Here is a 15,168-nt window from a genome sequence, read left to right on the forward strand (position 1 = left end):
ATTTTTCGTGGTGTTTGGGCATTGTACGAACTCGTTAAAAAAAACAAAATTTGGCTCAGATTTTTTTTAAAAAAAGTGAGCTATTTTGTTTTTTTGGCTAGAGCTCCTTGTATGTCATTTGATCATGAAATTTTGCACGCATCTTGCGTACCTGAGCATCTTTGATGCCAAAAAGTTTCATGTTCTTTTTTGCTATTTTTTTGAATTTACTGTTCAGCGACGTATATATTTATAATTTTTTGTTGGCCACGAGCTGCTCAAATGTCGAAACACCACAAAATTTTGCACGGGTCTTGCGCATCAGAGTATCTTAGATGCTATAAAATTTCAGTTTTTTTGCTATTATTTTCGATTTTACTGTCCATCGATTTACTGTTCATCCCAGACTAAAACCGCCCGAAGCGGTACGAGGGACGAAAACTATCCAGTTTAGTTGAGGGACGAAAACTCTCCGGTTTAAAGTTGATGGACGATTTCTAAACTCTCGGAAAAGTTCGAGGACGAAAAATATACTTATCCCTAATAATTTAGATGTGACATCTTTAAAAAAACATGTAGACGTCGTTCTGATTAAAATACACCGCATTCAAGCGCGGCTTAAGAAATTTGCTAGAGATGCCCTGAGTACCAGACAGACGATGGGAATACCAATTCACGATTCCGACCCAGAAGACCCCGACTAGTGACATCCAAACGCAACCTTAACATTATCATCTATACATGTCTGTCATCGTCAGACTTGACTGCCTCTCGCGGCGTCATTCAGTCTTTATCGTTGTTTTGCTGTTTCGTTTTGTCGTGGCTAGTCAGTAACCTGCAGGTGACGGCAAGTGATATTTTTCATGAGGGCATGTACAATGATGGCATATGGATACATATGCCCCATGACAAAAAGTAATTTGAAGCATCTACATTAATTTTTTCTCTCCAATGCAAGCTATCACTAGTGGGCTTCCTTAAAAAAATAAAAAATAAAGACTCTAGTACACATGCATTTTTACTTTACTCCAACCTTTTCAGCTTTTGTCATCGGACCATGCTTTTTCTCTTCAAGAACCCGCCTCCTGGAGATGATCCTGCTTTCCTATCCGAACCTACTTTACGTCATATCCGATCCTATATGGTATGCGAGGCATCACCTTAAGGCTATGCATTTTACATGCCCTGAGGGCATGTACAACGGGGGCAGCACCTTGCTGCTGCCCCAGCCCTACACGTAGGTAAAAATAATTGAGGCATCTGGTTTGATTTTTAATCACCCAATGCACTGACGTGAGGACACCATCTCGTTTGGGGTCCACACATACACTCTCTCTCCAACCTATCCCATTGGCAGTCCTGATCTTCTCTCTCCTTTTCTTAGCTTTTCTTGCTTTTTGGTTTGAAGAAGCAGTCTCCTCTGCAGAATCCTCCTGTGCTCTGCAAGCTACCACTTTAACGCCACGCTGGCATCCGAGCCTAGTTGGCCTGCGGGGCATCACCTCTGGGGCTAACCGTTGGGCATGCCCTGATAATCCTGGCATCTGGTACGACCTTGGTCCACGAATGTACTCTCCGTTTCAAAATAGATGACCCAACTTTGTATTAAAAAGTTAGTACAAAGTTGAGTCATTTATTTTAAAACGGAGGGAGTAGCTTTCGGAATTCAGATCCAATGATGACTCATCTGGTCATCGCTTAGTTCAGATCCGTCAGGACTCTGAACAAGCGGCATGCAGTGTAAATCTCGAACAAGTGGCATGTGCATTCATCAGCTTAAAATCTTACAAGCTCGAAGCTAGCATCCTGAACTCATAATTCGTTGCCTATAAACAGTCCTGCGGAGATTTAGAGATAGCGCGAGTTATCGAGGAAATCGGCGTCGGCCAGCTGGAGCATGAACTCCATGTCCCCCATCGGGGATTCCGTCGTGGAGGCCTTGCACTCTGACGTCGCCGGCGACATGAAAGGGGCTGCAGTGGTGGCACAGCCGGCCTGGAAGTCGCTGCCCGTGTCGGCGCCTGCTTGTTTGGAGGGGAACGAGAACGGAGCCGCCACGCCCGGCGCGCAGCCCTGGGTCTTCAGTCCCACGGAGATCCGCTCCTGTCCGCCTGCCGGCTGCGGCTGCCGGTGCTCTCCGCTTGCTACGGGCTGTGGCCTCTGGCTGTTGTAGTGCTTGCCCTGCGCGCACGTGTGGTTCCCGTGGTACACGACGTCGAAGAGCAGCGGGTCGCCGTGAGCACGTTGCACCTGCTTGCTGGCGTAGCAGCCCTGCGTGTGCCGGTGGGTGCACCGGAAGTAGGCCCTGCGACGAGTTCAATTTAGTTCTTATTCAAATGATAGCTTGCTCGCTTGCTTTGAGGTGGTTGAGTAGCGCTCGAGCGTCAATCGTCGCTGACCTTGGGTACTTGGCTCCGAGGATGTCCTTCTGACCGTACTTCCTCCAGCTGATGCCGTCGTCGAGGGGGCCGACGTCCTCCACGGAGTTCACCCTCACCTGCGTGCTCCACTTGGGCTGTGTTTTCCTGCACTCCTAGCAACCATCTTAATACCAAGAAACGGGATAATCAGCAAGCTTGGATTTAGGCTGTTGTTTGCTCTTAATTACCTCTTCTTGGACTGCCCAGCTGCATGAGCGCCGCGGCAAGGGGAGTCGGCAGCCTGGTCAGAGCCGCCGCTGCGGGGGCTCCCGCCGGCAGACGGCGGCGACTCCGGCGCTCCGAGGACCACGCAGCACGACGACATGGCGATGTGGATGGACCTGTCGACGGAGGAGCGCATGCTCGACACTAGCGTCCGGCACGTCTCCCCTCCGTCAGCGCCGCCCTTCACGCCCATGTGCGCCTCCAGCTGCCTCACCGTGTCGAGCACCTGCGCCAGCTCCGTGGCCAGGGCGCACCTCTCCTCCATCTCCTCCCGCTCGCTCAGCCGACAGCGGTCAGCGTGCCGGCGTTCATACGACACAGCAGGCGTCTATGGGCGGTCGTGATGGTTGGGTGTGTGCCAGTGCGGGCGAATGGGAGACCCATTTATAGAGCTGGTGGTGGCCGGCCGGGGAGGCAAAGATCGCACTGCAGCGTCACTAGATCGCGCTCGTTGTCCCGGTTGGAAGAGTAAGAAGTTTGACTGGACTAACAGATTCTCCTGCGGAAGGAAAGGACTTGTGCGTGTAATATTCAAATGCTTAGACCGGTCTTTGGTCATGGGGTTGGGCACTAGCGATGCTGAGTGCTGCTTACTTGTTTCATCTAGAACATCCTTTGACCGCTTCTTTGATCGATCATCTGCAGATCGGCTGGAAATATTTCTCTTTTGGTGTTAGTGCCCGCTCAGTTATATGCCATGCTGGTTGGTCCATGCAGCTTACACTTTGACTGCTTACAATGAAGAGAAAGGCAGGACTCCAGGACTTTCCCGCGCCATGTTGATCCCTGCGCGCATCCCACAGTGAGTTCGCCAGCTCGTCACGGACGCGGACATTTGGTTCCTGGGCGTATCTACACCCTATATGAAAAAAATAGTAATTACACAAAAAGTAAAAGAAATCTGAAAATATTTTTGAAATAAACTTGACTTTCAATTGTACTTGTGAGAAAAAATCCACAAAAATAAAATCCCTCTTGTTTTCTTTACAAAAATAATAAATTTTTGGCCAAAATAGTGTGAATAATGACCTCTAATAGCAAAAAAATAATTCCTTTTTGCCCTGAAGTCAACATTGGTTTTTTTCGTGAAAATTTATACACTGGTGTAAAAGAAAGTCAAGTTTATTCTATTTTTTTGAACTATTTTGACTTTTTGTTTAATTATTAAATTTCCCACCAACCAGGGTGTATCTACAACCAGGACCAAAGTGTATTTCCCAGCCTGTCTCTCCCTATTCTGAAGGTTACGTTGGCATCTAGCTTACTGTGGACTAGCTTCTCTATCTCCCTTGCTCAAAATCCTCTTCTCTCTTGCTAGTCGCCCTCAATCCTTGTCTCTCTTGCTCCTGGTCGTCAGGGACGGTGCCAGGAACTTCATATGGGGTGGGGGGGCAATGATACATGTATGACCATTGGAGGGGGCCATGCACTCAAGTTTAGGTTTTAACTCTGTAAATTCACACAAAATATATAGGGGTAATTTAAGGATTTTGTTTAGCATGGGAGGAGCCATGGCCCCGGCTCACCCCTCCTGGCTCCGTCATTGTTGGTCGTCGTCTCACCCACATTTTTTTCCTTCTTCCATTGCTCATTGACGCTGCTATCTTCCGCACGAATGAGGCATTGCATGTGGTGGTTCTGGGTGGACTGGGATGGGTGTTTTGTGCTGGGGTTGTGAGGTGTGGTAGCTGAGGCATGGCACATGCTCAATTTCTGAGTGGAAAGGGAAGCGCAGGGTGGTCATGTTTCTTTGACGCGATTTGCATAAATGAGCGAAAGAGGGAGGCAATGGCGGTGGGCGTTATGTCAAATTGAGCGTGAGGGGCGAGCCCTAGTAGTGTCGTTGTGCTGAATGCAGCAGAGGAAGAGGCGGGATGTGGTCGAAGTTCTCCAAACTGTAAGCGGTTTTTAGGATGATGTGTCATTGTGGGTAGATTGATTCAAACGAAGAGAAGGGTACACACTTGTTGTTGGTGTGCCAAATCAAGACTTATGTGGCATGGGAAATGGTGTTGTGTTCATTTGTGGTTGATTCAGTGGGGTATGAGGTGATTTTGCTTCTATTAGGGGCACCGGGCGGATTTATCTTTGGATTTTAGTTGTGTTTTTTGATGATCTAGTGGTCATCATGACTTAGTAGTTGTGTTCTTGTTCTGCTATTGTTTATACAATCCTTTTTGGTTTTCACGGGTAAGGATCGATGGCAGGGGCAAGGCTAATGGAGAAGGTCGAGGATGGGACAATATAACTCTTTTTTTGAATAGTTTGAATTGCTTGCAACATATGTCACGTGTTATTCTTGGAGTCACATATTATAGGTAAATCAACTCACTGGTACCAGTGAGGTGCTATACAAACGGTTTTTAACCCCTTTCCGCGACGGCGTTCTGAACCGTCGCCTAGTGAGTGACTGCGATATGGAGGTCCTTCCCACACGACCCAGAAACCGTCGGGAAAGTGCCCTCCTAGCACACATGCTCGGCAAAATGAGGTCGAGTGCGACCGGCGAGCGATCAAATACGGTTATACATACAACAGTTCTAAAAAATACAATTATACAGGCGAAATCGTTTCCGGTCATAAGTACATCCCACACAGTCAGTCCCCGCTAAAAGTTTCCGTTCGTATATACATCCCACATAGTCGTCCCAAGGAAAACGTTTCCATTCGCAGGTACATCACACACAAATTTCCTCATAAATTGTTTGTGATAGTGTTGCCATTGCACACGATATTAACAATTTTATCATTTGCATTATTGAATGCATCACATACAGTGCGTAGAAGAAACTGTGTGGCAAAGGTTGTCCATCACACTTAATTTTTATGTGGTAACCATTTGCGCAAGGTGGCCTAACGCAAACAGTTTTCAAGAGGATGTCATGTATGATTGTTCATTGATCCAACACGGTTTATTCCTAGAAACTATGTGTGTTGCCTGAGGTCATCGCCCACGGTGTTTTCTCAATAACCGTTTGCAATAGAAAAACCCAATTAGCAGGCTAATTCCCTATTGTTAATAATCCATTTATTAATCTAATTGACATTTCATATTAAGCACATAATATATTTCATTTCCATATTAAGAAAACAGGATTTCATAATTGAAATACATCAGAGTACAACATCATATAGCTTCAGCACTCAGCTACCCCATTACACAACTGCCCGGCACCAAGTTTCACACGCAACATCTAGAACCTTTCGAAATTAACATCATAGACGGTACATAGACAGATGCATCTCATCTGAAAAACTGCTGAAGCGGAAGGCGAATATAGAGCCTTCATTGATGTTGAAGGTCTTTGCAACTTTAGGCCAGTGCATGTGGATGATTGACCGTCCATCCTTCGTCCTCTTCAGAAACACTTCAATATTGAACCGTGGGTGTTGTATGAAAACCTTCCTCACCTCCTGACCATAGAGGTGGTTTGAGAGGTAATCATTAGTGAACTGCTTTGCAAAGGCCTGAAAACAAGGACGTGCATAAATATCTTCTCTATATTGAAAATGGGGCAAAGGAATAAAAAAGGCAAGTTATAATAGTTAGTACCGTCTTGTAGTGAACAAATGTCTTCTTCATTGTGCAGACAAAGATCTTGTTGTTTTTTGTCGCTAATTTCTTTATCCTAACAATCTTTCTAAGTTTCCCGACTTGATTGATATTTATGGATAACTCATTTCCCCATATGCAAAAGGGGTCGAACAGTGGGTCAAAACCTCTGACAGCAGGACCTATATGTGCAAGACCAAATTGTTAAAAACCTAAATATTATAATGGTTCCTGCAATTGCACAATAGTGTGCTATTAGACAACAGACCATGCATGTGCTAAACTCGATTGTAAACCTCAGTGCTTCCCATTGTTTCCCTGCAACACATATAAGGTAGTTAGTCATCGGGTTAAGTGAGGGTCCGCATGCTATTAGTAAAATATGTTGATGAAAAATAAGCACATTGCAGATTCATTAGATTAGTTCAAGCCACATGGAAAACCCATTTATCAAACCAAACACGACTAAGAACTAGGAAATATAGCACTTGTATATGTTCCTCATGTATTACATGCAGCCAAATTCAATTTATTCCTCACATACATAACAATATAAAATTCTACCCACGACAATTCACTACAAGAAATATGTCAACTAGTGACCTTTTGTCAGTGACCCTGGAAGAATTGGTCATAGATCTATGACCATTTCAGACCAATTGGTCAAAAGCTGTTCGAGGGGCTCCAAACCCTAAACCATTACGACCATTTTGGTCAGAAAGGTCATAATTTCCTTACACGAAAAGGTCACAAAGCAAACAGTGCTAGTCCTGTCACATCCCTAGCTGCTGGTAGTGCTCTAGGCTAGCTTCATGTTTGCATCATGTTTAAATTTTGCCTAAAATTGAAATGGGGATGTTCAAACCCTAGCATTAAATCAACTCAACTAGGGTGAATTAAAATCTTTTCAATAAACCCAAAAGGTTCCTAAGAAAAGTTCATGATTTCTGGTTAAGGTGGAAACCTCTGCCAAAAATGATGATTATATTCTTAGGTCATTTTTGGATTTTTGAATTAAATCATATTGTATTTGACTTTGGGCATTTAAATACTATAAATAATTTAAATGCTCAAATAAATGTTGGAAATTGATAAGGGTCACTGAAATAATTCAGAAAGTACCCATAATTATTTCCAGGATTTTATAAAATGATTTGATATTTTTAAAACAAATCAAAAACAAATTGCAGAAATAGAAAAATATAAAACAGAATAGAAATAAAAGAGAGGAGAGAAACCTTACCTGGCGCTCACCTGGTAGCCCACCTGGCCCAGCAGCACGGCCCAGCCCGCCACCGCTACTCCCCTGTCGTCTTCCTCCTCGCCAGAAGGACGCGGACACCGCGACGCCGCCGTGCGCGCCACCTCCACCCTGCTCTGGCCACCTCCTGCTTCCTCCCCGAGCCCTCTGGTGACGCCACGCGCCTCCCCGACCCCCTCTCACTTCTCCCTCGCTCTCTGGACCTCCCTCCCCCTCGCTCCTCTGCTTCCCCCCCCATGACCGAAAGCCGCCGCCGACATCGCTCGCAACCACCGTGGCCACCAGCCCTCCCTCGCCCATCCAGCGTGCTCGAGAGCTCCGTCACGACATCCTCGACCTCCCCACCAAGCCATGGAACTACGGACGCGCCACAACGCCGCCGGCATCGCCGTTTCCATCGCCGGCCGCCGAGGATCTTCACCGTCAATTCACCACCATCGTCGCTTCCCCGAGCTCGCTGACCCTCCCTGCACGACCCCCGTGAGTTCCTGCTTCGTTTCCCCCTAACCCCAAGCCCGATTTCGAGCTCTAGCCGCCCCCTCTACCGGAGCCGAGACGCTCCGCCGCACGGACTCGTCACCGGCGAAGCCCCGGTGACCAAATGGCCCCGCGCGTGCGTCCGTTGCACTCGCAACGACCCATGGAGCAACGCTAGCGTGGCAGCTAGCTTGTTTGCAAGCCGCAGCGCTAACCCCGCACCCACCCGAGCTCCGGCCGCCGCCTCGGGCTCCATTCTGGTGAACCCCGGCCACCCCACGCTCTCTCGAGGGTCCCCCTAGATGCGCGGGAGCACGGGCTCACCCCTGGTGCCCTCAGCGCGACCAGCCGCCGGCTGTAGCGCCGTCCCGAGCAACTCCGGCGAGGTCTCGCCGTCGCCGTGGTCGCCGGCGTCACTAGCTGACGTGGCGCTGATTTAGTTAGCACTAATGACCACGCTAAACACCCCCACAGACACTGACAGCGGGCTTCGTAGCGGGTCAAAGCCCGAGTCAACGCGGGATTAGCCCCTGTGTCACTGACCAGTGGACCCCCACTGGTCAGGTTTGACCTGGAGGCGCCCTGTTGACCTGCTGACGTCATGATGATGTCAGGCTGACGCAATAAGTATTTTCTGGAATTTAAATAATCTTAAATGATTTAATAATTTCAGAAAATAGCTAAAACTTCTATAAATCATAGAAAATTAACCGTAACTCCAAATTAAATAAATTATATATGAAAAATTATCAGAAAAATTCAAGGAATCCATCTGTACCATTTTCATGCATGTTAGAACAACTTATAGCTGCTGTTTAGCACAAATCATATAAAGGGCATTTATTTAATCACATATGGAGTTTGAATTTGAATTTTATATTCAAACCAACTTCATTTAATCTGTTGCTAGTTGCATTAGCCCAAAACACATTCATTTTGCCATGTCATGATCATGCATCATATTGTGCACTGCATTGATTGTGTTCCTTTCCGTGTTGCCGGTATTTGTCCCCTCTCGATAGACGCGATACCGACGATGTGATCGTTGACACTGATGAAGACTCAATGTTATCTTCAGAAGTGCCAGGCAAGCAAAACCCCCTTGTTCATTCCGATACAATCCTACTCTCTCGCTCCTGCTCTCTTTACTGCATTAGGACAACACCGATTCATCTGTTACTTGCTGCGGTAGCTGAACCCCTTTATCCTTTGCATGACCTGTCATTGCCACAGTAAATAGATGAAACCCACTAGCATGAGTAGGAGTTGTTTGAGCCCTGATGTGCCTACTCATTCATGCTTGTTTGTCATGCCTGCTACTGCTTAGAGTTGAGTCAGGTCTGATTCATCGGGGATGAATCAGAGGCGTGTGAACATGTCCTACTGTGTGTGAGCTAAGCGTGTGAACACGATTTGGTAAAGGTAGCGGTGAGAGGCCATGTAGGAGTACATGGTGGGTTGTCTCATTGAAGCCGTCCTCAGGAACTGAGTTCTGTGTTTGTCATCCATGATTCAGCTACTACCATACATTGGGCCCTGAAATATGACCCCGCTCGACTTCTTATTCACCCTAGTCCTCTGTCCAGGAGTTGCAAGTAGTTTCTGGTGTTTGTAGTATGCTGGAGGCCGTGGACAGCGCTGACCGTAGGGGTGGGCTGTGATGCGGTAGGCACGTGGCCGGGTAAACCGGGCACCCGTTTGGTGTCACGGAACCCTGTTCACATCGTTTGGGGCTGTGAGGGAAACTGCGGCCGGATCTCCTCATGGATGGAACCCGAATAGGCGATAAACCTGGACTAGAGACTTGAGTGTTTAGGTAGGTCGTGGTCTACACCCACGTCGGCTTTCGCTTGAAGTCTGCCGAGCACATGACGTGTGCAGACGCTAAGTGGTGGAAACATGTATGAAGAAGTACACCCCTGCAGGGTTAACATCAACTATTTGAATAGCCGTGTCCGCGGAAAAGGACTTCTGGGTTGCTTATATCAGTTCATAGACAAGTGAAAGTGGATACTTTAAAATGCGCAAGATAAGCGTGAGTGCTATGGATGGCGTTCTCGTAGGGAGACGGGAGCGGATCCATAGTGGTGTATTGATATGGTGAATATGTGGACTCGTGTGCGCCACCTCAAAAGAGTTACTTGCAGTCGTAGTTCAGGATAGCCACCGAGTCAAAGCTGGCTTGCTGCAGTTAAACCCCACCATCCCCTTTGTTGAAAATGATGCATATGTAGATAGATCTGATGTAAGTCTTGCTGGGTACATTTGTACTCACGTTTGCCTATTTTATGTTTTTGCAGAGAGACTTCAGTCTCACTAGTAGTTCCGCTTGGACTTCGACGTTTAGCTTGATACCTCAGCTACGATCTTGTGCCCTCGGCAGGATCTGGTAGATAGTCAGGCTTCTCAGCCTTTTTCATTTATAGATGTCTGTACCCAGACATGATAGCTTCCGCTTGTGCTTTGACTTGTATGCTCTGAGTGTTGGGTCATGAGACCCATGTTTGTAATATCTCGCTCCTCGGAGCCTATTGAATAAATTACTTGAGTCGTAGAGTCATGTTGTGATGCCATGTTGTATTTGCACATATCGAGCATATTGTGTGTATGCTATTGAAATGCTTGGTATGTGTGGGATCTGACCATCTAGTTGTTTATCTTTAGTAGCCTCTCTTACCGGGAAATGTCTCCTAGTGTTTCCACCGAGCCATGGTAGCTTGCTACTGCTCCGGAACACTTAGGCTGGCCGGCATGTGTCCTTCTTCGTTCCTGTGTCTGTCCCTTCGGGGAAATGTCACGCGATGAATATCGGAGTCCTGCTAGCCCAGTGCTACAGCCCGGATTCACTCGCTGATGACCGACACGTTCGATGCTGGGTCATGAATGCCTGTCCCTGTAAGTCTGTGCCACTTTGGGTTTACGACTAGCCATGTCAGCCCGGGCTCCTTATCATATGGATGCTAGCGACACTGTCATATACGTGTGCCAAAAGGCGCAAACGGTCCCGGGCAAAGGTAAGGCGACACCCGTGGGAATACCGTGCGTGAGGCCGCAAAGTGATATGAGGTGTTACATGCTAGATCGATGTGGCATTGAGTCGGGGTCCTGACAGCGTTGGTATCAGAGCTTGACTGCCTGTAGGATTACCAAGCCAAACTGGTCGAAGTTGAGTCTAGAAATTCTTTAGTTATATAAGGGAATTGATTGTGGGATGGAACGTAAGGCTCTTTTTACTCCTTATACCTCATGGCCTTCTGATCTGAGTCATCATCTTCTCTTCTACGGGGATTAAGAGCTAGGCTATCTCTTCTTTCTATCAGGATCACGCGTTACTAATCCGTAGACTTATACGATTGTTGGATTTAAGCTTGAGTTCAGTTTCTACTACTTCCGTATGTTAATTGTTGATCTCGAAACCTTGATATTGTGCTTCTGAGTGGTTATGCCACCATTTTTGTGAATGTCTCAAATCTTTTCTGAGCATTTACAGCCGTTATGCTGTCCGAGTCATCCCAGGTTTCTAAGTAGTCTGATGCAATTGCAAATCCTTTCTTCCCGTTCCAATGTTCCCATGGGCCAGATTAACCACACTAATCAGTGAGTTGAGGTACTTTACTGCCTCGACCTTTAGGTTGGAGTTATTATTATGACCCTAGGTGTCTCAGGGGATCATCTAGTAGTCTAGCCATGATTTATGTTCCAGTGTGATGACTCTGGCCGTCATTATCGAAAGCATCCCGTGATGCCATTTAGTAGTAGGTATTCTATCCCTGGGTTTTGAACCCGAGATCCACCCTACTTACCTCATGTTGATAGTAATTGCTAGCTCCCTTAGGTTATTAGTAACCTTTGCGATAGTCCTTGAAGTCCGTGGTATCTTCTTCTTCCAAATACCATGAACTACTTATGGCAGAAGTTCCTCGTTGAACTGAAATATCACAACAGGATTATTCTTGATGAGATCTCCATTATATATTGTGGCTCTGCCAGTTCTACCTTTCTGCATGGGTTATCCGGAAGAAATATGTTGAACTTCGTTCGACATGCTAAACCATGCATCCACAACTCAGAAAATTATATGTTCCTTTGAGTTGTTCTCTTTAGTTGCATTCTGACCCTCGTCTATCAATTGATAGTCAAGAGTATGCGTGCGTTCGTTTATCGATGCCTATTACCCTTGTGGTCCGTCAAGCCATTCTATCGCGGAATGACTAGGAGAAACAAACTCCAGTACCTCTTCCATATCTAGGATTGGGTCAAAACAATTGTACTCCGCAGATCAAAATGCCAATCCAGCTTTTGCTCTGTTCTACCTTGGAGTATTACCATCTTTTATATCGGGATTGTTTTAGGAATTGCACACCATCCTATGAACTCTTGGTACAGTGATACTTTTGCCATCATTGTTCATTCCTCGGTTCCTGTGTTATTGTAACCGGAATGCCGACAAATGAATCATGGCGTGTGAAATCAATACTCCCAGCAACCTCGTTGCTTGGTAGTTAAAGGATAATAATTTCAATCTTAGCATGTTGGTTTTTAAATCATCCCTCTAAGACTGATTGTGCCACCTAGTCCTTGTTCTCGGTGCACTCCTCGATCGATGAGTTAGGATTATTTCAAATCTTCGCTCTATTGATCATATCGTCTTGCCTCAAAAAGCAATATTGTTCTCGAGCTTACTAACATACCGGTGGTTCGTGACTTTCCAAATATCTTCTTGGAAGTGTTACCGGGTTGTCACCTGACTGTTATGTTGAGCTCGTGATCAAGTTGGTTTATCCTGTAAACCACCCTTTCTCCAAGAATCCGTGTTGGATACCCCTGAGCTAGTTGGTTAAGCTAGACAACAACCTGGAGAGTTGGAAGGTAAAAGCTTGCCTGACTTAGTTCGTTCCAAAGGGATATTCTTGTGTAGTGTGTGCTGAAGAAAGATGATATCTTCATCGATTGGTCCTTGTGATCAGTTGCTGGAACTATTGTCTTACCAATCCTTGATTTGAGTGTGGGCTATCGTCAAATCAAATCAGTACCAACGATGTTCGTAATGTTGTCTTACTCGTGGTTGATCCCTCGAGCATACACCATTACATCTTTGGTCTGACCAATGCTATCACCGTGTTCAATTAACTATGGAATTCCTTTTAAAAGGAAACCCGGATGAATTGTTGTTGAGCCCATTGACAACATCCTTATCTCCTCCATGATTTTGTTGAACATTAAGCTAGTGTTGGAAACTTTTGAAAGCATTTGTTCATGCTAGTTCATGAAGCATATGTTCGAATGAAGGTAGTGACTTCCTTTAATTCATGTGCATCTGATGCAAGTTGCCGCCGTGGATTCGAGAAAGTCAATGTTGCTTTCTTTGGAATCATTCCAAATCAGTCATGCACACGTGCGAAGAATGCTGTGGTTTGAAGACTTGCAACCTTCAATCTATATGTATCCCTAGCACACCAAGCCACTGGTTGATTTGTTCAAGGAGAAGGAGTTCCTTCATAAGATCTAATCCGGACTTATGTAAGGACTTCGATACCCTCGTTGATGGTTCCCCCTCCTGAACTGGGTAGTGTTTTATTATAAGACTACTTTGTGGTCATGCTTGTCTTGGACAATGTGTTCACATGTTTATAGCAGAACCAGCTCATGTTTTGGAGCTTGCTATCATAGTTCATTTCCCGAGAATCTCGCAACGTCATCTCGTCGATTTGTGTTGCAAACTTTCATTTTTCTTCCCAGACTCGATGAGTCTGGAATATCCTGACACCAACCAGATCTGAGTCTCAGGCAGATATGATGGTTGGAATATTTTCCAAGAACTATAATATTGGTCCCTCGATAACTGGTAAAGTGGATGTCGTGGCCAACACACCCAGCCGGAAGACCTATTATTGTAGTATCTTGTTTGAGGAAGTTGGCCACCTCCCCATAAGGATTTCGTAGGATTTACCTCCGTAACTGTTCCTTATGGATTCTATTGCTCCCGAAGTCCGACCTTTACTTGATGTTCTAGTTAGCAAACCATATCTATGAATGGGTTACACTAGCACGTCAAGGAGAACATTAGAAGCGGAGTGCTAAATGTCTCTCGATCGATCATCCAGATTTCGTTCCCTTGGCCTCGCTAAGATGAAATCTGAGAAGGTGTTATCTTCCTTTGCATCTGCATCATCCATCATCATTCATCATGGTAGCAAGTTGTGTTGCCAGGATCCTTGACACGGATGTTGGTAAAACCTTGATGATTATGGAAATGCTCAAGTTCTTGAGAGCACGCACAAGCGCTACGTGTTATCATCGGCTCTAACTGGGATTCCTCTCAGTTTCCTCGGTTATGCCATAACTTCTCAACAGTGGATTCACTCTTTATTGTTGGGTTCTTCCCCAGTTACCAGAATCATTCCCAGCATTTGCATTTTGTTCCTAGCTTGCACCGCCAATGTGCCATTCTACCATGGGTCTCTTCCATTTCCGGTGATAAGCAAACTCATCCATTACGTTGTCTTCAACAAGGTAATCCACATCATCCAAGTCCGAGTATGCCATTCTACCGACCCCCTCCAAACGATCGCTCGAGAATTGTCTTAGGCTGGTTTAAAGAGTTTCAATGATCTCTGAATCAAAAGTAATTCTTTTTGCCACTTAAGGAAATATCTCTACGAGTCACCTTCCCTAAGGTGTATCGTTATGGTATTATGGCAACTCAACTCCTCGCTACGTGGACAATCGTTTACCACCTTCTTAGGTGTGGAATCGTTGTCTACCTAGTGAACCTTCATCATCCGTTTCTTTCCACCCCTCTTGATGTGTATCTCGTGTCTAAACCCGAGAGATGGTCCTATGTCTCATTCCGTGAGTTGTTCGATCTTCGAGAAGATCGACCCTTCTAGAGTCTCCTTCCCCTCTCGTTGTCATGTTAGTTGGAGTTCTCAGAGGAAGACGTCGAGACGAAGATGGTGAATGAATCAACGTTCAACTGAAGTGCACCCTGGATCGTGAAGATTATACTAGTTGCGTTTACCCTTCACCTTACCCTACGCTTGAATCTCGAGACAAGATTCTTGTTTAGTGGGGGTGAGTTGTCACATCCCTAGCTGCTGGTAGTGCTCTAGGCTAGCTTCATGTTTGCATCATGTTTAAATTTTGCCTAAAATTGAAATGGGGATGTTCAAACCCTAGCATTAAATCAACTCAACTAGGGTGAATTAAAATCTTTTCAATAAACCCAAAAGGTTCCTAAGAAAAGTTCATGA

General features: G+C 45.8%; 1 protein-coding gene across 1 annotated transcript; it reads right to left on the bottom strand.

Annotated features, from left to right (window-relative positions):
* Nucleotides 1-1,726: 1,726 nt before the first annotated feature.
* Nucleotides 1,727-2,963, bottom strand: LOC123065490 (transcription factor WRKY19). Its single transcript, XM_044488756.1, has 3 exons — nucleotides 2,588-2,963; nucleotides 2,379-2,504; nucleotides 1,727-2,284 (listed from the first exon to the last, which is right to left on the bottom strand). The coding sequence occupies exons 1-3, from the start codon at nucleotides 2,887-2,889 to the stop codon at nucleotides 1,828-1,830; spliced, it is 885 nt and encodes a 294-aa protein (XP_044344691.1). The 5' UTR covers nucleotides 2,890-2,963; the 3' UTR covers nucleotides 1,727-1,827.
* Between the last annotated feature and the right edge of the window lie 12,205 nt (nucleotides 2,964-15,168).

The sequence above is a fragment of the Triticum aestivum genome, chromosome 3B (assembly GCF_018294505.1).
Source record: "Triticum aestivum cultivar Chinese Spring chromosome 3B, IWGSC CS RefSeq v2.1, whole genome shotgun sequence".
Lineage (NCBI taxonomy): Eukaryota > Viridiplantae > Streptophyta > Magnoliopsida > Poales > Poaceae > Triticum > Triticum aestivum.

Coding starts and splice junctions, on each gene's coding strand:
- LOC123065490 (XM_044488756.1), bottom strand. CDS start 2,889: ATGGAGGAGAGGTGCGCCCTGGCCACGGAGCTGGCGCAGGTGCTCGAC. Junction 2,505..2,587: donor GCTGGGCAGTCCAAGAAGAG/GTAATTAAGAGC, acceptor CTAGGAGTGCAG/GAAAACACAGCCCAAGTGGA. Junction 2,285..2,378: donor CTCGGAGCCAAGTACCCAAG/GTCAGCGACGAT, acceptor AACTCGTCGCAG/GGCCTACTTCCGGTGCACCC.